The sequence below is a fragment of the Hylobates moloch genome, unplaced genomic scaffold, assembly GCF_009828535.3.
Source record: "Hylobates moloch isolate HMO894 unplaced genomic scaffold, HMol_V3 SCAFFOLD_2, whole genome shotgun sequence".
Lineage (NCBI taxonomy): Eukaryota > Metazoa > Chordata > Mammalia > Primates > Hylobatidae > Hylobates > Hylobates moloch.
In genome coordinates, this window is record NW_026652277.1 from 11,453,217 (window position 1) to 11,476,899 (window position 23,683).

The window sequence follows — 23,683 nt, forward strand, 5'->3', positions numbered from 1 at the left end:
AAACCCCCACAGGGGTTGTCAAACAACCCTGGAGCCGGCCTGCGGGTTTTCAATGCGCGCCTTTCACCATGCGGGGCGCGGCGAGCCAGTGGGAGAGCCTAGTGGGGGCGGGGCGTGCCGGGCCGGGGCGTGCCGGGCAGGGCGTGTCGGGGCGGGGCGTGCCGGGGACTGGGCCTGGCCTGGGGCGTCCCCGCGAAGCCTGGGCCTGTCAGGCGGTTCTCTCCGGGTCTCGGCCACCGTCGAATTCCATTGAGTTCCGTCTCGGCCCTGCTCACAGCGGCGCCCTCGGAGCGCCCAGCACCTGCGGCCGGCCAGGCAGCGCGATACTGCGGCGTCTGGCCATCCCGGATGCTATGGCCGCCGTCGCCGTCTTGCAGGCCTTCGGGGCAAGGGGGCCCATGTGTCTCCGGCGCGGCCCCTGGGCCCTGTTCCCCGCCCGCTTCTGCAGCCGGGACCCGGCCGGGGCGGAGCGGCGGGAGTCGGAGCCGCGGCCCACCAGCGCGCGGCAGCTGGACGGCATAAGGTCAGCCCCGGGCCGCGCGGGCTCCTCGCGTTGGGGCCGAGTCGGGGTCAGGGCGCCGCCATTGACCCCGCGAGCACCCGGGGAGCCGGAGCCCCGTTTACGCCCCTGGGGAGGGAACTCCCCATGTCCCAGACCCGGGCCTGGCAGCGAGACGCGCGGGGGGATTGTAGGGCCGTCGGTGGGACTGCCCGCGGCTCCAAAGCCCTCAGGGCAGCCTGCGGCGTCACTGGGCCTCCAGCCGCTGGGCCTGCGGAGAGGCCTGGAGAGGAGGGCTCTGGGCCCCAGACCCGGCTCCAGGGGGAGTGTGGGTTCGGCCGAGCTGCTCCTTGGCCCTCACCCAGAGGCGCGGGGCTGGGGGGCGGGACAGTAAATAGGACGAAGTACACAGCGTCCTGAGCGCTGCCCTTGTGGCTACAGGCCCAAAAACTCTTAAAAATGTGCTTGTGCGCCAACTGGAATCTGGGCGATGGAGTCACGAAGGTGGAGGGCCCTGCCCCCTCCAGGCCTGAGCCGGGTGCTTGCCTGGCCGGGGCAAGGGTGCAAAGGGAGGCCTGCGTACCGTGTTTCAGCATGTTTCAGTTCTAAATCAAGCTATTAAATAAAATGTCGTCTTCTCCTACCCTGAGATGTTTACCTTCCGAAGAAGACCTAGAAGGCCGCGTGTGAACTGATAATCCTCAGATGACCAGGTGGTTCCCCGCAGGGGTGGAGAGCCAGCCCCTGGCTTCAGCGTTTTCCTTTTCTCCTCACCCTCGTCTCATCCTTTCCCACCTTTGCACCCGTCCTTTCTGCTGCTCTGCAAGGGGCTGGGTGCACAGATCTGCAGACACCCTTCCAGCATGCCCGGATCGTGTGTCCCCTCATGCCCTACAGACAGCTGCTCTTGGCCATCTTTGGGCTTGGGGTGCCCACAGCAGGGGCAGGGAATTCCAGGGTCTCAGTAATGGCCCCAGGGTTTGGAAAGGGGATGGTTCCCTTCCCTGTGGACCCCTTGCTCATCAACTACAGGAGCACAGGCCAGAGCAGGGCCCAGGCCAGGGCCTTTCTTGCCCATTGCTAAGTTTCCGCTTCTGTAAATCTGTGCACATCTGGTTGGAAGCCTGACTTCTGGGCTTGGCCGCCAGATGACAAAAAGGAAAAAAAAGGAAAAAAAAAAAAAAAAAAAAAAAAAAAAGACAAAAAGGAGGCCGGTCGAGTTCTCTAGAATTAAATATGAATCAGCAAAGGTGGTGACTGAAACACTCTCACATGAATGCTAGGGTTTGTTTAGTAGGAAAGGAAACTTCTTAACCAAGCATTAAAGCAGCATTATGTTGGGCACTAAGCAGGTGAACTTGAACAAGAACTTTAGCGACCTGCCACTCTTCAACTGTCCCTTTTTCATGCTCCTCCTCCCAGCAGCACTGCTGTCATGGACCCAGGGCCAGCTCTGTGCTGGGCTCCCTGCATCCATGATCCCTAATTAACAATGGCCTGCAAGGTGGATAATTTTATGCCCACTTTACAGTGAGGAAGCAAGTTCAGAGAGGTGACAGCCTGTTCAGGGCCACACGGCCACTAGGTCTCGCCAGGGTTCAGAGAGCTCCCTCTGCTCCAAAGTTCCTACTCTGTTTCTACTCACCACTTGGTTTGAAAAGAGATGGCAAAAAAACTGGATGTGATGTCATTCCACTGCATTCGGTGGAATTGGCTGTGAAAAAATAGAAATGCTATTTTTTGTCATTAGGTTAACAGATACTGAATGTCTTCTCTGTGTGAGAACATGACAGTCCCTCACTTCAGGGACCTTCTCGTGGTTTACGATAATGATCTTCAGACAGCTCATGGGGGCATTTATAGGGACCATCTCTTACCTTGACACTTATCACATGCTCTGGTGGTGACCTCATTCTTAAAGAGGTTTCTCTTCAGATAGGAGATATTGGTGAAGCTCTCGGTGCAAGGCATCGCATGTTTTGAACCAAGATGGCCACTGGGAGGGTTCAGTGATGAGATTTTTTTAGGAGGTATCATTAACAGGCTTTGATGCCAGTTGAATCAGGAAGGGATAGAAAACTAGAATGACTTTTTCTCTCATTCAGGCAACTGAGTGGCACTGCTCAGATAAGAAAGAGAGGAGAGGGGCAGGTTTGAGAATGGGGGGATGCCCAAAGATACCTAGATGGAGAAGGCCAGTAGACATCGGGATGAACGCGTGCACCTGGAGCTCAGCTCAGAGGCAGCTGTTGACATCAAGGTCATCGGTGAAGTTGCCTGGGAAGAGTGTGGAGGACAGAATTCAGGATGGCTGGCATTCAGGGGTTAACAGAGGGCTAGTAGCCCACGAAAGAAGTCAAGAAGGACCGGCCAGAGAAGTACAAAACAACCAAGAGAGAAGAAATCTGTCTGTAGAAGGAGGCAGTGATAGAGATGGCCAGTGGATTTGGATCTGGCAATTAGGAGATGGTTGGTGAGAAGAGCTTGGGTGGGGCGGGAGGAGCTGAGCCTGGTTCCTCTGGGTTGGAGAGTGGACTCTGCAGTTTAGAACACTCACAGTGTGGGAGCCAAACAGCTAACAAGACACATGAACAGATTCTGCAGCGCACGATGGCCTCGGGGGCTGGAATCTTTTTATACAGTTTTGCCTGAGACCTTAGCATTTAGATTAAGCATGTCACCGATGGAATGGCAGCTTTTTATATTTGCTACAAGAAGCGCCCTCATTATTTGATGGAGAGATTTATAAGCAGTTCTCCCACCCCCCCCCACCAAATACAACTTTTGAGCAAATCAGCACAAGAAATTTTTGTACTTAGGAGAGAACAATGTTTATAAGAAACAACAAGATGAATAGCACAGCCACCTGAAGACTGCAGCAACCTTGAAATGGTATTCCAAAGAAAGTGGTTATTCTTATTGAAATCAATTCAGTCATCAAACTTGTTTTCCAGAAAACCATGACACAGAATACTATTTATGGAGGATCCAAGTTGGCTGTACCGCGGAAGGAATATCAGATTCAAAAACGATTGAGGAAGGTAGGAAACCTGTAGGTGAAAACTGATAGGAAACATATAAAATATATAATAACAATCTGGTGTTTGGTTCTTTGCCCATTTCTTGTAACAGCCAAAAATAAGACATTTCTGTGTATAAGCAGCAAGATGACAATACAGGTTATTTTATTCAGCATGTGGGATGCCTCAAAAGAGCCAGCAGGACCTTTGGACGCCAGCTTTTTGTGAGAGGATATGTCCAGAAGAGCCCTCTTGCTGTGTGGCTTGTACTTTTTTCCTTCATGTATCATCCCATTTGCAGACAGCATGAATTGTTTTGTAAACTTACAGGATGCCACTATAAGAAAAGATGGGCCTAGGCGCAGTAGCTCACCTCTGTAATCCCAGCACTTTGGGAGGCCGAGGCGGGTGGATCACGAGTCAGGAGATCGAGACCACGGTGAAACCCCGTCTCTACCAAAAATACAAAAAAATTAGCCGGGTGTGGTGGTGGGCGCCTGTAGTCCCAGCTACTCGGAGGCAGGAAAATCCCTTGAACCCGGGAGGCGGAGCTTGCAGTGAGCCCAGATCGCGCCACTGCACTCCAGCCTGGGTGACAGAGCCAGACTCCGTCTCAAAAAAAAAAAAAAAAAAAAAAGAATTTGAGACCAGCCTGGCCAACATGGTGAAACCTCAGCTCTACTAAAAATACAAAAATTAGCTGGGTGTGGTGATACACACCTGCAATCCCAGCTACTTGGGAGCCTGAGGCAAGAGAATCACTTGAACCCGGGAGGCAGAGGTTGCAGTGAGCTGAGATCACGCCAATGCACTCCAACCTGGGCAACAAGAGTGAAACTCCATCTCAAAAAAAAAAAAAAAAATAGATGGACTAGGTACAGAAAAATAGAATGAATGAATAAGGCTGAGAATTCTATAGCACACAGGGTGACTATAGTCAATAATAATTTAATTGTACATTTGAAACTAACTAAAAGAGTATCATTGGATTTGTTGATTTATACTTTGTTATCCACAAAGGATAAATGCTTGAAGGGATGGATACCCCATCTTCCATGATGTGATTATTGCACATTGCTTGCCTATATCAAAACATCCCATGAACCCCATAAATATATATACACCTACTATATGTACCCACAAAAATTTTAAATATAAAAAATTGGGTCGGGCACGGTGGCTCATGCCTATAATCCCAACACTTTGGGAGGCTAAGGCAAGCGGATCACCTGAGGTCAGGAGTTCAAGACCAGCCTAGCCAACATGGTGAAACCCCGTCTCTACTAAAAATATGAAATTAGCCAAGTGTGGTGGCAGGTGCCTGTAGTCCCAGCTACTCAGGAGGCTGAAGCAGGAGAATCGCTTGAACCCGGGAGGTGGAGGTTGCAGTGAGCCGAGATCTGGGGAGTTATTTTCATTCTGGGCTCCTTTTCTAACTTTTTTCTAAGGAACAATGGAAAGAAAGCAGTGGAAGGTAGCCACTGTTTGTCAGATTTCTCCGGCACCTGCTGCTGTCATGCTAAGCTTGCAGCCTCTCTGGGTGGTGTTGATTTTGGAACCGCTGTGCGTTGCCCTCTCTGTGGAGGTGGCAGTTATGTTTCTGACAGCAAACATGCAGAAAAAGAGAAACAAATCAAGGGAAGAGGGAGGAAACTCAGCCTGCATTTCAGGTCGCCTTTTTCTTGTTTTGACTTGGCTGTAACTCCAGAGAGTTGACAGACCCTCTAAATTGGCACTAAGCCCCAGCAGTTCTCCCTTCTTGTCTTTTAAAAATAGCTTCTAAATTAGACAGGAATCGCGGGGGTCCTCACTTGTTTTGACTGGTGCGTGACCCTGTGATTGTAAAATGTTCTTCACAGGAACATCGTCTTGAGCAATCCCAAGAAGAGGAATGCATTGTCACTTGCAATGCTGAAGTCTCTCCAAAGTGACATTCTTCATGACGCTGACAGCAAGGATCTGAAAGTCATTGTCATCTCAGGTATGTATCTGATACCCGTCCTTAGTATTCTGCAGTGCCCAGAAGAGCTTTCTGAGTCTTTAGTTAACTGGGGCATCCCTTCATTTAACTGGAGAATTGTTTTGAAGCTCCTTTACAAGAACATTAATTATGGAAAACACCTGTGTAGTTGGTGATTTGGTCCTAACCCTATTAACTGCAGAATTTATAACAAAGGTGACTGTTCAGTGAAAATATGTCTTTTCCTTTTTGTTAGATACTAAAACATTTCTTTATTTGGCTGTACTGGTCTTCGCCTCAAAATCAGAGAATTGATTTCTTCATGGACCTTATAAAATGGGTTTAACCACTAATCCTTTGGGGCATTTGATTGGTCTGACTTTTCTTTTCTTACCAAGCTTTCAAACTGATATCTGCAGTGCCTTTAATGGTGTTGGAAAAGATGCCATATTCTGCTAATTTGTTTGCTTGCTCCAAAAGGAATTTTTACAGAATTATTTTTTCTTGTGATGATGAGACTGGTATAAATAATAGTAATATTAGCATTTTAAAGCATGCACAAAAAATATGACGATGATGCTTTGTGAAGCTATGTTTGTTTGGCAAATCAAGCATCAGTGTTTCTGGAGGCAGAAACTCAGAATGTTATCATCTTATCTATGGTTAATCAAAAGTGTTCAACTGTTTTATATGGTGAAGAGAAAAGAAATTAGAACTAGTACAGTCCAGCAGCCATGTGGGATGTTACCTGGATACAGCAAAGGTAGTTAACTTCTTTTTTTTTTTTTTTGATACATAGTCTTGCCCTGTTGCCCAGGCTGGAGTACAGTGGCATGATTATAGCTCATTGCAGCCTTAAACTTCTGGGCTCAAGTGATCTCCCGCCTCAGTCTCCTGAGTAGCTGGGACTATAGGTGTGTGCCACTAAGCTAACTTCTTATTTTTTGTGGAGATGGTGTCTTGCTATGTTGCCCAGGCTGGTCTCGAACTCCTAGCCTCAAGCAACACTGCCACCACTGTGCCTGGCTAATTTTTAAGGTTTTATTTTGCAGAGACAGGGTCTCACTATGGCTTCTTAACTACACAATTACCTAACTTACAAAAAGACAATAATATTGCCTATCAATCAAGATAACTACAACAGCCAGGCGTGGTGGCTCATGCCTGTAATCCCAGCACTTTGGAAGGCCAAAGGCGGGCAGATCACTTGAGGCCAAGAGTTTGAGACCAGCCTGGCCAACGTGGCAAAACCCCATCTCTACTAAAAATTCAAAAACTAGCTGGGCCTGGGGGCAGGCACCTGTAACCCCAGCTACTCAGGAGGCTAAGGCACAAGAATTGCTTGAACCCGGGAGGCAGAGGTTGCAGTGAGCCGAGATCGTGCCACTGCACTCCAGCCTGGGCAACAGAGGAAGACTCAGTCTCAAACAACAACAGCAACAAAAGGGAAGTAGGAGAAAATGATATCAGCTCATCAGTAGGATGACATTTTCTTGTTGATGACAGCAGTGATGGCAGCCACATCCTATGATCCTTCATCTGTAAAATGAAGACCAGAAGGCTTCCGAGGTCTCTTCCTACCCTCACCTTCCCAGTTCAGCCATGATGGCTGTCCACTACTTGTAGACGAAATGACATGAACATTGCCTTCGGCACGGGGGATTTTGATGAGCTTGTGTGACTCAATACATTCAGGCCAGAGCAAGTCCCCAAATAAAGGCTGTGTATAAAATACCTTTGCCTTGGTAACTGAAAACTTCTCCTTATGTAATTGTGTATTTCTATCATTTTCCATCAAGGACTTTTAGGACACAGAGGCACCAAAAAAATGCCTCACCTTGCATTTTTCATCACAAAATTCTGGCTGGAACTTTTTAAGCAAACTGGAATTACTCTTCTCAAAATTAGGCCATTAACTTTCTCCAAGTGAAAGTTTGCTGAAGTTATTCGTAGACAAGGAAGGGAACTAACTGCCCAACTCCGGGTGTTTACATCTTTTTGTTTTCTTTTCTCAATTGGAAACATTTGCAGCTGAGGGGCCTGTGTTTTCTTCTGGGCATGATTTAAAGGAGCTGACAGAGGAGCAAGGCCGTGATTACCATGCCGAAGTATTTCAGACCTGTTCCAAGGTAAGCCGGGACGACAGTCAACAGTGCAAACCTGCAAATGATCACTATATTAAATGTTGAGTTCGCCTTCTACCTTACGGATAAGATTTTATCCATGAGACCCAACCACCCAGAGCAACTGGAAATTGTTTGGTCATCAGATCCTTTATCCAAGCAATTATTTGGTTTAGACCTTTTTTTTTTTTTTTTTGAGACAGAGTCTCCCTCTATCGCCCAGGCTGGAGTGCAGTGGTGCAATCTTGGCTCACTGCAACCTCTGCCTCCCGGGTTCAAGTGATTCTCCTGCCTCAGCCTCTTGAGTAGCTGGGAGTACAGGCGTGCGCCACCACACCTGGCTAATTTTTGTGTTTTTAGTAGAGATGGGGTTTCACCATGTTGGCCAGGCTGGTCTCAAACTCTTGACCTCAGGTGATCCTCCTGCCTCGACCTTCCAAAGTGCTGGGATTACAGGCGTGAGCCACCGTGCACGGCCTAGTTTAGACTTTTAAAAAGTGACCGTAATTTGCTATTGATTTTGTTTTGTACCAAAGAAAGTGGAATATAGGATGGTACTCATAGTTGCCATGTCTAGCATTGTGGGAGGATGTCTTGGTATAGAAGTTTGGAGTAAGAAGGAAAAGGTGCAAATGTGTGTCTTTAGAGAAGAAGAATCTAAGATTATAATAATTTTTAAAAATTTTGAACTATGTTAAATGGGAAAGAACATTAATAAATGGAATAACAATAATGGTTTTTAAAATTATTTTCAAATGCTTCTTTCAACCAGCCTTTATAATCACCACCTCCAAGTAGGAAAATTAACCTCTTCGTTATTGCTTCTTTTCTGGCCCTTTAACCATATTAAGGAGGAAAAATACCAACAGCCACAGAGGAAGAAGAAGTACAAAAAGTTTTGGATGATTTTTAAAGGCATGAAATCAACCCCTTGGGTAATGAAAAATTGAATAGAGAATCCAGCTTTAAGTAATACATTGTTCATCTAATGACCATTTATTGAGCACCTATTATAATACCTGCAAGGCATTGAGGGAAGCATAAGAAAAAATTGTTTTCTGCCAAACTGAAACTGAAAATCTATTTGGGAAACAACACATATAAAATGGTTTCATAACCTGCCTCTAAGATAGTTTAACCTAATTTTTTTATTCATTCATTGACTTATTCATTCATGTATTTGGTCATTCATGATTTCACAGATATTTAATGATACAAGACAGAAGTGAGCAACAGGGATGTGAATGGGAAGATGATTAAGACATCCCCATTTGTTTTCCTTGCCCTTCCAGAAACCCATAAAGAGATCAGGTTATATTTTTCTCACTCCATGGAAGGATAAACAGGAAAAGCAATTTACTTGAAGCTTCATGGGGAAGTGGGAGCAAGTTAGAGCCGAGACCTGGGTCTTTTGTTTCCTACATTAATGATGTTTATGTAACATTCCACTCTTGGGTTTGCCAAGGCTTGGTGCTTTGACAGTTTTTTTCTACCAATACCCAGTATGTTTGGCTAAAGTTGAAAAGCATCAAAGAGAACCAGTAAAGCCCTTTTATCCTCCCTAAGGGTCTGCTTTTATCACTCTGCTGTGGTAACTTCATGAACTGGGATCTAAACAGCATAGCCATGGGCCACAGGGGAGCAGGCCTTCTTCAGAGGACAAAGCCCAGATTTCTTGGAAGCCCCTAACCCTTGGAGGCCTCTGACTCCCTGAAAAAGACTCAGTGCATAAACAGGGCCTACCCCAAAGTAGTAAAATAGGACTGAAAGCGTATTGATTTCTTTAAACCATTTCTAAGAAAATAACATTGTCTTGGATAAATATGAGTGCATGAACTTGTGCAAGACTTCCATTTCCAAGTGAAATCAACAGGCAGATTGGAACAGAATGAGCTAGATATTTCATTGTTCAGTTCATGCATGAGAAAATTTGATTTTAGAAAGGAGGATAGAGGTATCTGAATTAGCTAAGCATCTAAAAACTGTACCAATTTGTTACAGACCATAAGTACTGCATGATAGTTAATTATATACAAACCAGGAGTATGGCAAATTAAGAATGAGTAGAATGAGAATGAGAAGAACTTGACTCTGGAAGAGTGAAAATGACCTGCCATGGCGCTCACGTTAGAGACTTCTTCCTTGTCTCTCTACTTATATCCTGTTGAAGTTTGGAGATGGAAACTGTAGTTCAGGAGAAGATTCTGCACTTTGCTCTCATACCCTGTCAATCAAATGACAATGGGACAAGGTTTCTTGCTTTGGGAAGTAACGTGAAACCCTTAGTGATGCTGTTAAACGAGATTAGGGCAGAGTTCTATTTATGTCACATTTTGGAGTCAGCAGACCTAAAATAGTACCTAATTCAGGAAAGCCAAATAGGTATAATCAGTTCTTGACTATCAAGTGTTTGATTATTCTAGCTTGTTGATTATTTAAATTCCCTTTGTCTTTTCTGAACTTCTCTCTGTACCATGTTGGCCAGGCTGGCAAATCTGACCTCAAAGATCCCCACCTTGGCCTCCTCTGGATTACAGGTGTGACCACACCTATGAAAGTAATGAGTACTTGTAAACAGTTTTGAAAGTCTAGAACAGTAAAAGATTACCGATGTCATACCATAATCATACCACCCAGAGAGAACCGTGATTAATATTTTGCTGTATTTCCTTTTAGATCATTTTTCCATGTGAACCTGTTTTTCTAAATAATCATATATGGATGAGATTACAGTATAGAATTACATAATATGATTATAGCATTGAATGCTTACTATATGCCAGATAATATTTTAAGTACTTTAGATATGTTAATTTATATAACTGTCATGTTCTATAAGGTTGGTGCTATTATCATGCCCATTTTACAGATGTGAAAATTGAGGGGTTAAATGACTTGTCCAGGATTAGGCAGAGTAAGTGACAGACTGGGCGTCAAACCCTGGCAGCCTGGTTTCAGACTACTGCATAAGCTCCAGACTGCCATGCTGGTGTTTCTCTTGGAAATATTCATTTCACTGAGAATACAGCATCCTCGTCAATGGATGTAGTTTAGTTTCCATTGCCATTTATTTATTTTGTATATTTATATTATTTATAGTTTTTTACTATTATAAAATAATGATTTGGTGAGCATCTTTGGCATAGGGCTTTTTACCTATCTCACATTATTTCTTAGAAGTAGAATTCCTAGATCAAAGGTGAATGTATGCATTTTTAGGCTGGACACAGTGGCTCACATCTGTAATCCCAGCACTTTGGGAGGCCGAGGTGAGCGGATCACTTGAGGTCAGGAGTTTGAGACCAACCTGGCCAACATGGTGAAACTCTGTCTCTACTAAAAATACAAAAAAGTTAGCCGGGTATGGTGGTGCACACTTGTAACCCCAGGTACTCAGGACGCTGAGGCAGGAGAGTCACTTGAACCCGGGAGGCAGAGGTTGCAGTGAGCCAAGATTGCGCCACCGCACTCCAGCTTGAGTGACAGAGCAAGTCTCTGTTTCAAAAAAATAATGTTAATAATTATATGCTTTTTTAATGCTGAATATATATGTATTACCTATTTTTCTGCCAAGTTTTATGAAGTCCTAGCCATTCACAGATGATGGACAGGACAGGTAGACTGTTGAACTCTAATCCCAGTCAACTGGCTTTTCATTAGTAACTTCAGTTCCTTGGGTGATGCAACAACACTCAGAACGAAAACAAAATCTTTTCTTTCTTTGCAGCAAGACTTTAGAAGTTCTTTGGAGTTCTTCCCCTTGTTATTCATTCCAGTTCACTGGTAATGAGTGCTCTAACTAGCCCATCCCCAGCCTCGCCTTACAGAGCATGAACCCCCTAAATCCATGAACAGTGTTGTGTACAGGTGTTTACTTATCTGTGCATTCTTCTTCTTTTTTTTTTTTTTATTTGAGACAGAGTCTCACTGTGTCACCTAGGCTAGAGTGCAATGGCGCGATCTCAGCTCACCGCAACCTCCACTTCCCAAGTTCAAGCAATTCTCCTGCCTCAGCCTCCCAAGTAGGCTGGGATTACAGGCACGCGCTACCACACCCAGCTAATTTTTGTATTTTTTTTTTGGTAGAGACAGGGTTTCATGATGTTGGCCAAGCTGGTCTCAAACTCCTGACCTCAGGTGATCTACCCACCTGTGTTCTTCTGAGGAGGATGCATTTCCTCATTTATCCTAGGGAAGATAAATGTCATTAGCGTTTATCAGGTTCTCAAAAGGAGACCTCCCCCCAAAAAAGTCAAAAAGCACTACTATAGGATATGATACCATAGCCTGAAATATCTAATTGGTTATTTTAGAAGAAAGCTAACAAATATCAAATGTTTATGGATATAAAAGATAAGCTTCTTAGACAAAATCTTCAAATCAACGAAGGTCGTTTGTCTTTGAATACCTGCCTTGGGGAAAGTAACCCAAATTTCATTCCCATCCTCTCTCCCTGCCAAGGTTCAAAGAGCAGCACTTTAGAAATTGAAGTTACCATAGCAACACACTCTGTGGCATGAAAACATAAGCTGCAAAAATAAGTTAAAGTTCTGGAAATGTATTGGTTGGAGGGGTCACATTAGCACATTTTTGTCTCTCCTCTCTGTGCCAATGGCTCTATTTTAGGAATTTTGTTTACTTTGATGACAGCAGAGGCCCCCCACCCCCATTTTAATAGAATTGAGAGAGTCTTCATGGTGGTAATTTGAAAGTAATTATTAAGAAAACTGCCTTCAAGGCCTTTTCCACCTCAATTTTTCAAGGAAGCACCAAATACCAGCTTCAGACCTTTAACACAAGAGCTTCACACAGGTACAGTGAGAACAGAAGTGTTTGTGAAGGGTTTGATTTGTTCCCCAGAGATAAAAATCCACACTATTCTTCAGCACATTTGCCAGGAAGGCAGGTGGGGGTCTGTAACTACTCAGGAGCTGAGCTTGGGGCCACCCCCTGTGGCAGCCCCCACCAAGTTTAGTGTCCTTGTTGTACAATAGGGCTGTGTCCCCATGGGGCTCTCAGAAAGACCAAATTACACTGCCTGGTTCAGAGTAGATATTTAATAGGAGTTAGTGCTTTCTGTGCCTTTTTTCACCCTTCTTCCATAGAATCGGATAAACTCATGCATATGAAAAGTGCTCTGGAAACAGGGAAAGTCATATAAAATGATAGACGTTGGCTGGTCGTGGTGGCTCACGCCTGTAATCTGAGCACTTTGGGAGGCCAAGGTGGGTGGATCATTTGAGGTCAGGAATTCCAGACCAGCCTGGCCAACATGGTAAAACCCCATCTTTACTAAAAATACCAAAAAAAATTTAGCTGGGCGTGGTGGCCCCTGCCTGTAGTCCCAGCTACTCAGGAGGCTAAGGCAGGAGGATCGCTTGAACCCAGGAGGAAGAGGTTGCAGTGAGTCAAGATCTTGCCACTGCACTCCATCCCGGGCAACAGAGTGAGACTCTGTCAAAAAAAAAAAAAAGCATTAGGCATTAATGTTGTGCCTCCCTCTGGGTGGAAGTGAAGTGGGTGTGTTTGTCCCGCAGGTCATGATGCTCATCCGGAACCACCCCGTCCCCGTCATTGCCATGGTTAATGGCCTGGCCACGGCTGCTGGCTGTCAACTGGTTGCCAGCTGCGACATTGCTGTGGCGAGCGACAAGTCCTCTTTTGCCACTCCCGGGGTGAACATCGGGCTCTTCTGTTCTACCCCTGGGGTTGCCTTGGCAAGAGCAGTGCCTAGAAAGGTAATTTAACTCCTCTCACCCACCTCTGCCTCCCAGCCTTCTCTGGAGTTCCTCTTCCAGTGCATGCGATGATTCAAGATCCACTTGTTAAAAGTGCCTTTCATATCAGGACGTTCTGCCCAGAGTGTCTCTGGCTAGATGGGCCATGATGTTCCCTTTAATGGCAGGGAGGGAAGAGCTGACCGCCTGCCTGTTCCTCTGTAGCTTGACGCCGGGCGTCAATCTGTGAAATCACTGCATTTCCATCATGCGTACCCTCAGTACCACTGGGTAGGTTTACTGATTAGTTTTGTTTGTCTTCCTAATGGCACATATTTTGTAATCTTATTTGAAATGCAATTGAGACTCAGTTTTGTTGCACTGAATGGTTGCCCATGAGATAGAATAGCGTGCTGACATAATGCCAGTATCAAGGGCCTAGGATAGTAGTGTCACTGGCTCACTCTTCATCAACAGTCTGTCTTGTTCCAGAACGGATTTAGAGTAGGTGATTTCTGGAGTGTGTTGGGTTTACAACGGTTGCATTTCAGGAACATGAATCTCCTGTGCGTGGTATGTTGAATCTGCCCAAGAAGGAGCCGTGTTGCAAAGTGGTTTTGTTAACTACAGTGAAGTCTGTTTCCATCACAAAGCTTTCTTCCTTCCTATAACATCATAAAATAATATTTCCTAAACCTCCCTTAAGTGTAAACCAACAGTGTTCTTGTTGCAGAAAAAGTGCATCCTTGTTCTTAATTGGAAATCTGTAAAAAGGGGGGCAGAGTCTTAGACCACATCAAGTAAAGAAGCTAAACTGCTTTCTGATGTATATGATCTACTTTAGCATCAACTATGAAAATCAGCAATTGCTCACATGCCTAAGACGCAAGAGAAATAAGATCCAAGGGAAATCCAGTAGTAGGACCAAGGAGTGTAGGGAAATATTCCTTTCTTTTTTTTTTTTTTTTTTTTTTTTTTTTTTTTTTTGAGACAGAGTCTCGCTCTGTCGCCCAGGCTGGAGTGCAGTGGCGCGATCTCGGCTCACTGCAAGCTCCGCCTCCCGGGTTCACGCCATTCTCCTGCCTCAGCCTCTCCGAGTAGCTGGGACTACAGGCGCCCGCCACCACGCCCGGCTAATTTTTTGTATTTTTAGTAGAGATGGGGTTTCACCGTGGTCTCGATCTCCTGACCTCGTGATCCGCCCGCCTCGGCCTCCCAAAGTGCTGGGATTACAAGCGTGAGCCACCGCGCCCGGCCCAGGAAATATTCCTTTCTTTTGCAGTGCCCCTTTGTTAGTTTTTGCAGAAATGTGTGTTTGTGGGGAAATTCTGAAGACAAGATACCTGTGAACACACACACTTAGGACAGTGGGCTGGAAGTGGGCTCCCCAGTACAGTAGGTGACGGCTGGCTAAAGTGTCTTCAGACTAAGAGGATGTTTTCGATTCTGTCAAGATAGACACTTACCTTAAATTCATTCAGTAAATTTTGTTTTGTTTTGTTTTGTTTTTTTCTTTTGAGACGGAGTCTTGCTCTGTCACCCAGGCTGGAGTACAGTGGCGCTATCTCAGCTCACTGCAACGTTCAAGGGATTTTCCTGCCTCAGCCTCCATAGTAACTGGGATTACAGGCATGTGCCACCATGCTCGGCTAATTTTGTGTTTTTAGTAGAGATGGGGTTTCATCATGTTGGCCAGACTGGCCTCAAACTCCTGACCTCAAGTAGTCCGTCCCCATCGACCTCCCAAAATGCTGGGATTGCAGGTGTGAGCCACCACACCTGGCCCATTCAGTAAATATTTCTTAAGACTCTACTTTATGTATTACAAATTGATTGTCAGAGCTTATTCATAAACTATCTTATAACTGTGCAAATCAAACCACAAGGCCTTTGTCTAATAAAAGACAGCTGTGCTGACAGCTGCTTGTCCTCTTCAACACCTGATGTGCTGGAAGGTTCCACAGTAAAGCACTTGAAACCTTGAAGTCAGCCCTACTGTCTGGATAAGAACCCATTCTCTCTTAAACTTTTGAAATCAAGGCTTATTAGATTTGATTCCTACAAACTTAACGCTAGACCATATTTATCAAGTGTTAAATCTATAAAATTTAAAGTTTTTGAGAAGAAAAGGGAAAATATGACAAAAACAGGCCTTAAGTTCCAAGGAAGCCCAGTCTCCAGAAACCCCATTTCATAATCGCCCAGTTGGATGAACCAAAGTAGCTTTTACCTCCCAAGGACAGACTTCTCAGAAAATGGGGCAAACAATCTCCGGACAGCCGTGCTCAGGTTCCTGGTCTCTGTTCTCATGTTCTGACCGCCAGAAGGCCTCTAAATCACATGACTGGGGACTCGCCTGTTTTTTCTAATCAGCTGCCTGAAAGCGGTTCGGAGTTCAATCAACAAGTCCTTGCATGCTGGGCTCATTAATGCTGGGCCACTCAGAGCCATGACTCAGGAACATGGCTTGGGGTCAACACTGAAAAGCAGAAATCACAGTACTGATAAAGGGAATTTTGTAGGAAGAAAAAGTCTTTTGGAACTTAAGGCCTTAGTTAGGTTTCTGGATTTGCAGATCTAATTGTATGGGCCTGCTTTAGGAGGAAAAACTGGGATTCATAACAATCTAATAAACCTGACCCAAACCACCTGCCCGTTGTCTTTGCCGATGGTGCACATGTTAACCCATCCACGGACATCCATGCACAGGCCCACCGAGTATTTTGGGGGGTGAGTGCGTGTCCCTCGTATACCCACAGGTAAGCTTGCAAACTGGCCTGGGCAGGAAGTTGGGCCTGTCTTACACTGGCTAAGACAACATGTGTGGGTCACTAGTGCCCTCTCGTGGCCGCGACAGGGACCTGCTTGGCTGTGCTGGAGACTGGGGCAGAAAATATGGAATCAAGCCTGTCTGTTCAATCCAGACCAGGCCTGGACATGAATAATATTCCCCATTTGTAAAGAGCTTCTCTCCGTAGGCGTGATCTAAATAATGCATCTTCCCGGCACCCTATAAAACACCCTGCCTGGAGCAGCTGCTCCGTTCCCAGGCAGAGCTGGCCTTGCTCAGACCCTGAGCCAGTGCCTCAAGCAGCCGGCCTCACTGGAGAGCACAGGGGAAATGAGAAGCCCTTCCTCCCAGAACAGTCATTTTCCTGAGGCAGGCAGACTCTGATTTCCTAATCAGCTAATGAGAACAAGAGTGGGGTTTCCAAGCTGAAAAGATGGTTAAAGCCCGCTGCTCAAACTGGTGCAGATGTTAGAGAGCCTGGGAGAAAGGCTGGGTCTCCAGCCTGCCCCAGACGGGCTGCATTTTTGCAGTGATTTGTGTGGCCAGAGGTTGGGAGTGCAGTTTTAGAGGACGCATAGTTCCACACCCAGTTTGCAAGAGGGCCTGGGAGTTTCAGGGCCTCGTGTCCTATGTCCGGCCAGTGAGATGGGACCCATGACCCTCACTCCAGTGTGCTTCCCTCAGAGCCCGGCCACATGGCAGCCCCAGGGACAGACCCTGCTGGTGCTGCGGTGCCAGTGCGAATGCATATGTGTGTGTGTGCACAAGTACCCCGTGGGTTCTGCTCAGGCCTGACTCTTTCCATAGTGCTTCTCCTGCAGTTCCTCACCCTGCTCTTGGTGCTCCCTGGGGGACAGATGCCGAGTGCTACGGTCTCAATGCTGTGTCCTCCCCAAATTCCTGTGTTGAATCCTCACCCCCAAGGTGATGGTGTTGGAAGGTGGGGCCTTTGGGGGTGATGAGATCATGAGTATGGAGCCCTTGTGAATGGGTTCACTGACTTTATGAAAACAGCCCCAGGCTGGGCGTGGTGTCTCACGCCTGTAATCCCAGCATTGTGGGAGGCCGAGGTGGATGGATCACCTGAGGTCAGGGGTTCGAGACCAACCTGGCCAACATGGCGAAACCTCGTCTCTATTAAAACTACAAAAATTAGCTGGGTATGGTGGCGCGTACCCATAATCCTAGCTACTCTGGAGGCTGAGGCAGGAGAATCACTTGAACCCTGGAGGCGGAGGTTGCAGTGAGCCGAGATCATGCCGTTGCACTCCAGCCTGGGCAACAAGAGCAAAACTCCATCTCAAAAAAAAAAAAAAAAAAAAACCCACAGCCCCAGAGAGCTGCCTTACCCCCTTTTTCTCCATGTGAGGGCACAGCTAGAAGGCCCCGTTTACGAACCAGGAAGCAGGTCCTCACCAGTCGCTGAGTGCCAGCACCCTCACCTTGGACTTTCCAGACTCTGGAACTGTGAGATATAAATGCTGTTGTTTATAAGCCACCGGGCTGTGGTGCTGTGTTCCAGCAGGCTGAATGGACTAAGACACCACGCCCATGCAAAGGGGCATGACGTGGGGAGAGTCCCTTGTGGGCTGTAGCACACGGTTGTTGCCACTTGGGTGGCCTATGAGATCCAGAAGACCCCTCTGCTTTAAATAATCACCCCCATTCCAAGGCTGGGGTAACCATTTAAAAGCCAGCATTAGAGATCATGGACCATCTGCAGTTGGCCTAGGTGTGTTAAAAATAGGCATTGCATTCACTAGGTGCCTACTGAGTGCCCAGGACTGTTATTATACGAGCCTTGCACTTGCTATCTCTAATCCTTGCAATACTGCAGGAGGCACTTATTTTTGTTTTCCAGATGAAACAAACTCCAAGGCATTAGTTGAAGGTCTTGTGGTTAGTAAGTGGCAGAGCTGGGGTTGGAACTCAGGTACACCTGGCTCAGCCAGGTCCCTTGAGCTCAAACCAGGTCCCTGAGCTTTTCTTCTGCAAGCAAAATCTTCATAGTGACTTCCCTGATTTATGTCTGGCTCAGATGGACCATTTTTCCCCCAGCCTTTCCATTGTACTCGATGTGACAGTGTGCCCTGCTGTCATTAGTGGCTTCTTCACTGTGTCTCTTGGTGACGGTCATTTGTACCCGAGCATGCTGGCTGCAGAAGTGAGAGGTGAGAAATGGCTTGCTCAGAGGTCCCAGGAGGACCAGTGCCCAGCAGGCCTGGGACCAGGCCCCACCTGTGAAGCTTGGACTCCACCCCAAAACATCTGGGCATTTGGACCAAAGGACTCCGCCCCAAAACATCTGGGGCATTTGGAATTCCGTGCAGTTCTGCAGCCACACACTGCCGGCCCAGGCCGCAAGCCCCTCACCTGGGATGAATACATGCCCATCTGCTGAGCCGGCCAGGAAGGAACACTTACTACTTTGGATTTACTCTTTCCACCTTCCAGCTCTGACTCCATTCTTAACGACTCTGAAAGTTGTCTAGGACTTGATCATTGCAAGTGACAAAGGGATCGATAAGGTTGACTTGGGTGGCTTTTGTTGTTTTTTCATGTTGCATCAGTTTTTCAGGCTTGGCCACTTCCTGACATTTGGTCCCTGTGAGTTCCCCAAGAGCCGCCTGTGTCAGTGGAGGGTAAGTGGCTGGGAGGAGCCATGACACCGTCTCCACCTTGGCTTCTGATCCCAGCTGACACGCAGTTCGGGGGCAGAGATGGAGCAGAGCACTGTCCTGGCCCCATGCTGTGACCTGCTAGATGTCTTCAGCAGGGTCCTATTTCACAGCTGTTCACAACAGGATCCGCCTTTTAGCTCCTGGTTCAACCAGGGCTTCAGACACGCTTTGGTGTGAAGTGCTCTTCCTGGTCAACTAAAAATGGTCTGCCCTGGAACCCCCATAGCTGTCACGTTCCTGCTCCCTCCAACGTAAAATCAGTACAGTTCCAAAACAGAGGTGGCGATTTAGTCCATGCCTTTAACGTTACAGAGGAGAAAAGGAAGTCCTGCATCACCCGTCCCTGGCTGCCAGCCCAGTGCGTGTGGGCTCCATCTCCACCCATGGTGGCAGGAGGGGCCTTGGGCCAGGCTTCTGGTCTCTCTATCCAAATTCAGTCGTGGGGGGTCCAGTCTAGTCCTGTGGCTTAAAAACCTTCTAGATCCATGGTTTTAAACTGGGAGCAGTATTGGCCCAGGGATATGTGGCGATACCTGGAGACATTCTTGATTGTCACAGCTTGGTGGGGGGTGGGTACTACTGATAACTAGAGCGCGGAGGTCAAGGATGCTGCAGAACGTCCTGCAATGCACAAGACAGCCCCCCACCCTCCCTGCAAAAGTTATCCAAACGTCAGTATCACCAGGGTTGAGAAACCCCACTCTACATGCTGATGCCTCCCCTGTGTGTGTCTCCGGCTAGTCCGGCTATCTATTACCAGGCAACAGGCCACCCACAGTATAGTAGCTCAAGACAACAGAATTTGCGATTTGGACAGGGCTTAGCGAGGAAGGCTTCTCTCTGCTCCAGAGGGTCGGCAGCCTCAGCTGGGGATTCATCTGAAGGCTGCTTGGTCACGTGTCTGGCTGTGGAGGCTAGTTCTGAGCTGGGCCCCCGCAAGGGTGGTTGGCGGCACACTGCACCTAGCCTCTCAGTGTGGCTTGGGTTTCCTCACAGCATGGAGGCCAGGTCCCAAGAGCAAGAGCCAGAGCCAGCTGGAAGCTGTATCACCTCCTTGCCCTCGTCTCAAAGGAACCAGCCTGCCGCTTGTGCTGTACTCTATTTTCCTGCCTGCCTGCCTGCCTGCCTGCCTGCCTTCCTCCCTCTTTCCTTCCTTCCCTCATAAATATTTGGTAGGTTGCTTGCTATGTGCAAGGCAGTCTTCCAGTGCTGGAGATACAGAAATCAACAGAAGACTTAAAAAAATGGCCAGGCATGATGGCTCACGCCTGTAATCCTAGCACTTTGAGAGGCCAAGGTGGGAGGGTCACTTGTGCCCAGGAGTTCAAGACCAGCCTGCACAATATAGTGAGACCCCATCTTGGAAAAAAAAAATCCTGTCCTACTGGAGTTGACGTGCTACAAAGGACACATACTACAAACAAACGCGAAATATATAGGGTGTTACATGGAGAGAAGCCCAAAAGATTTAACATGTAGCCAGATGGGGTCGCATCAGGGTTTGTTTTACACTTGGAGCAGGGCGGCCATGGAAGACCTCAGTGATAGGGGACACGGGACCAGAGGCCTGCGATGAGGGCGTGTGCCAGGAGGACACCCAGGGAAAAGTCACCCCAGGCGGAGGGACCAGCGAGTCCGAGGACGCTGAGGTGACGGTGCACGGGCGTGTTTGAGGAACATCAGGGATGCCACCAGGATTGTGAGAGCCTGAGTGAGGGGTGGGGGAGGGAAGGCCCCTGCCTGTGTGTCCTTGTGCACCTGGGGACCCCTCTCTTCCATTGTAAGTTTGACCTTAGAGGAGCCAGGCTTGGTAGCGTGTGACAGAATTGGTTGGTGCAGCACGCAGCGGTTGTGGAGCAGAGGACACGGTGGAGAGGGAGGCAGCTGGGCCCTAGAACCTCAGGGGCGGGTTGTGGGAGGGGAGAGGGCATCACCAGCCGTAGAACCTCAGGGGAGGGTTGTAGGAGGGGAGAGGGCATCCTCTCCTTGCCACATCTTACCGATTGGTGAGTTAAAACCATGCTGGGCTCTGCGTCTGGTCCCTGAAGACATTGTCTGTAAATCCTCGCTTCTCCGGGAGGCTGGGTCTGCTCTTTCCAATCAGGCCTAGGTGGCAGCCCTGTGACTGCTTATTGTGGGAGGTGGCCCCAGTGGGTTCCAAGAGGTACTGGAACCCCCACTCCCCCCACCCGCCCCCACGCTGCAGTGTCTGTGGGGCATCCCATCTGATGTGGCTGCCATCGTGTGCTTGGCCCTCAAAAGAGGCAGACGAACTCCCCAGCCGTGGCAGGCTCCGTGACCAGATCTGTGCAGGAGCAAGAGCACACAGACAGCCACTGCTCCCCTGGGCCTGGTGTGGTTTCTTCGCTCTTGGAAAGATCCACCCTCCTCCCGGGCAGGAGTCAGGGCACTGAAGACGTCAGGGCTGGCGGATGACGTGGTATTTGAGGAAGCAGGTCATTGAGCCGAGGCGGGACTCAGGTGGCGGGGGCGGGTCACAGGAGAGCACCTCAGTGACCTCCCGTGTCTCCCCGTAGGTGGCCTTGGAGATGCTCTTTACTGGCGAGCCCATTTCTGCCCAGGAGGCCCTGCTCCACGGGCTGCTTAGCAAGGTGGTGCCAGAGGCGGAGCTGCAGGAGGAGACCATGCGGATCGCGAGGAAGATCGCGTCGCTGAGCCGCCCGGTGGTGTCCCTGGGCAAAGCCACCTTCTACAAGCAGCTGCCCCAGGACCTGGGGACGGCTTACTACCTCACCTCCCAGGCCATGGTGGACAACCTGGCCCTGCGGGATGGGCAGGAGGGCATCACGGCCTTCCTCCAGAAGAGAAAACCTGTCTGGTCACACGAGCCAGCGTGAGTAGAGGCAGAGGAGTGAGGTCCACGGGCAGTGCCCAGGAGCCCACCCTCCCCTCTGGCCCCAGCCCCACCACTGCCTCTCAGCTTCAACAGGCGACAGACAAGCTGCTTTTGTGACTTGATATTAGTGTCACAGCATTTGGCCTACATTAAAAGCCACTATTTCATGAGGAAAGGACAAAATGGAGAGTGACTGAGGTGCTGACCTCAGTGCAAGGCTAGTGAGCCCTGCAGCGGGCCAGCTGTGGCGGGAAGCCTGGCATTTGGGGTGCTCCTTACAACATCTTAAGCAAGCGACCCCCCTGACATAGCAGAAGGTGGCAACCCATGGAGGCAGAAAGAAGGACGCCAGCCTGACCCTCATCCGAAACGTCCTCCTAAGCGGAGTTCATCCTGGCTGCTCAGGAGAGGCGACACATTTCAAATCTCAACGAGATACTCTCCACACAGAAAATCTTCTTGATTCTGTGGAGACATAATCATGCCTATGGCTTTGAATAATCTTATGTGGTTTAAATAAATTAAATCTTTATAGAGACTGGTATGTTTTATCTCCCCAGCTACACTGCAAGCTGTCTAAGAAAAGAAAAAAAATCAGTTAACTGTTTTTGTATGCTCACGCTGATAACATAGAGTAGGTGCCTCCTATTTCTATAACAAATGTCCTTGTTATCCACGTTTTTGTGAAACCTGGACTCCAGGCTCAACCTGAAGATGAAAACACTGGGGAGAGGAGGTAGGGTGCACACAGCCTACGCACTAAGAGCGCCTCCTCCCAGCTGGGCACTGGCTCCCGCCTGTAATCCCAGCACTCTGGGAGGCCGAGGCAGGTGGATTGCCTGAGGTCAGGAGTTCAAGACCAGCCTGGCCAACATGGTGAAACCCATCTCTACTAAAAATACAAAAATTAGCCAGGTACAGTGGCGTGTGCCTGTAATCCCAGCTACTCGGGAGGCTGAGGCAGGAGAATCGCTTGAACTCGGAGGTGGAGGTTGCAGTGAGCCGAGATGGTGCCACTGCACTCTAGCTCTGGGGCGATAGAGCAAGACTCCGCCTCAATAATAAAAAAAAAAAAAAAAAAAAAAGGAATACCTCCTCCAGACACACTTCCAAATGATGCTCGGCTTCCAGGAAAGATCACAGACCAGAACCAGGTGCAGTGCATGAGTTTCCCACCTGAGCAAGGATTTGACTTGCGACCTAAGTCTATGACCTGCTGGCTTCAGGTCAAATGTGGCCCAAGAAATGTCCCAAATCTCTTGTCCTCAAGATTGCTGTAAGGCTGACTGTTTAAAACCAGTTTATTTCACCTGTGAGTAGAACATGGTCATTCATGGGATGAGTACCACGCTGGGGATGAAGAGCTGTAAGGCTCTAGCCTATGGTTATTCAAATGGCCGGGGCAAGGGTCTCATGGTATGGGTGTCCCCGAGTTGTTCTCACAGGTTTCTGTTGAGAAAAACAATTTGTTTCTTTCCTAGATTTTAGAAACCATAGAGTGTGCTCTTGAAAAAAAAAGGAGTTTGTTACTACTCATGCACAGAAAGTTATGAGAGCTGCCACTTCCTGGACAAACACTGTGTGCTGAGCACCCTCCGTACATTCTAATTTCATCCTCATGACGGCCCAGTGGTGTAGGTACTGCAGCGACTTCCAGCTCATGGGTGAGTAGTTGAGGCCAGCTTTGTCCGAGGTCAAACAGCTGACATTGTAGAGTGAGGATTGCAGACACCATCTGCCTGATAAAGCCACAGATAATCATCCCCCTGGCCACACTGCCCCGAAGGGGGCCACTGGGCTGGTGTGAGGTTAACCTGGGGTCAGCAAGCCTGAAGAAATGGCCGTCCTACCCCGTGACAGTTTCCCAAGACAAAGGAATGGCCCTAGCACCGAACCCCTTGCTACAGAACACTGCCAGTGTGCAAGGGAAGGGACACCAGCTGTGCTTATCCGCAGACCACCAGTGGAGTTTTTACTGCTAAGCTCATAAACACCGGGCTGAAGCTTCTAGACGAGGGCGTGATGCACTGGCTGT

General features: G+C 48.1%; 1 protein-coding gene across 1 annotated transcript; it reads left to right on the forward strand.

The window, feature by feature from the left end:
- The first annotated feature begins 165 nt into the window (after window positions 1–165).
- On the forward strand, window positions 166–22,182 carry ECHDC3 (enoyl-CoA hydratase domain containing 3). Its single transcript, XM_032156015.2, has 5 exons — window positions 166–523; window positions 5,379–5,500; window positions 7,511–7,608; window positions 13,140–13,340; window positions 21,329–22,182. Exons 1-5 carry the CDS (start codon window positions 354–356, stop codon window positions 21,647–21,649), a joined length of 912 nt encoding a protein of 303 aa, XP_032011906.1. The 5' UTR covers window positions 166–353; the 3' UTR covers window positions 21,650–22,182.
- The last annotated feature ends 1,501 nt before the right edge of the window (window positions 22,183–23,683 follow it).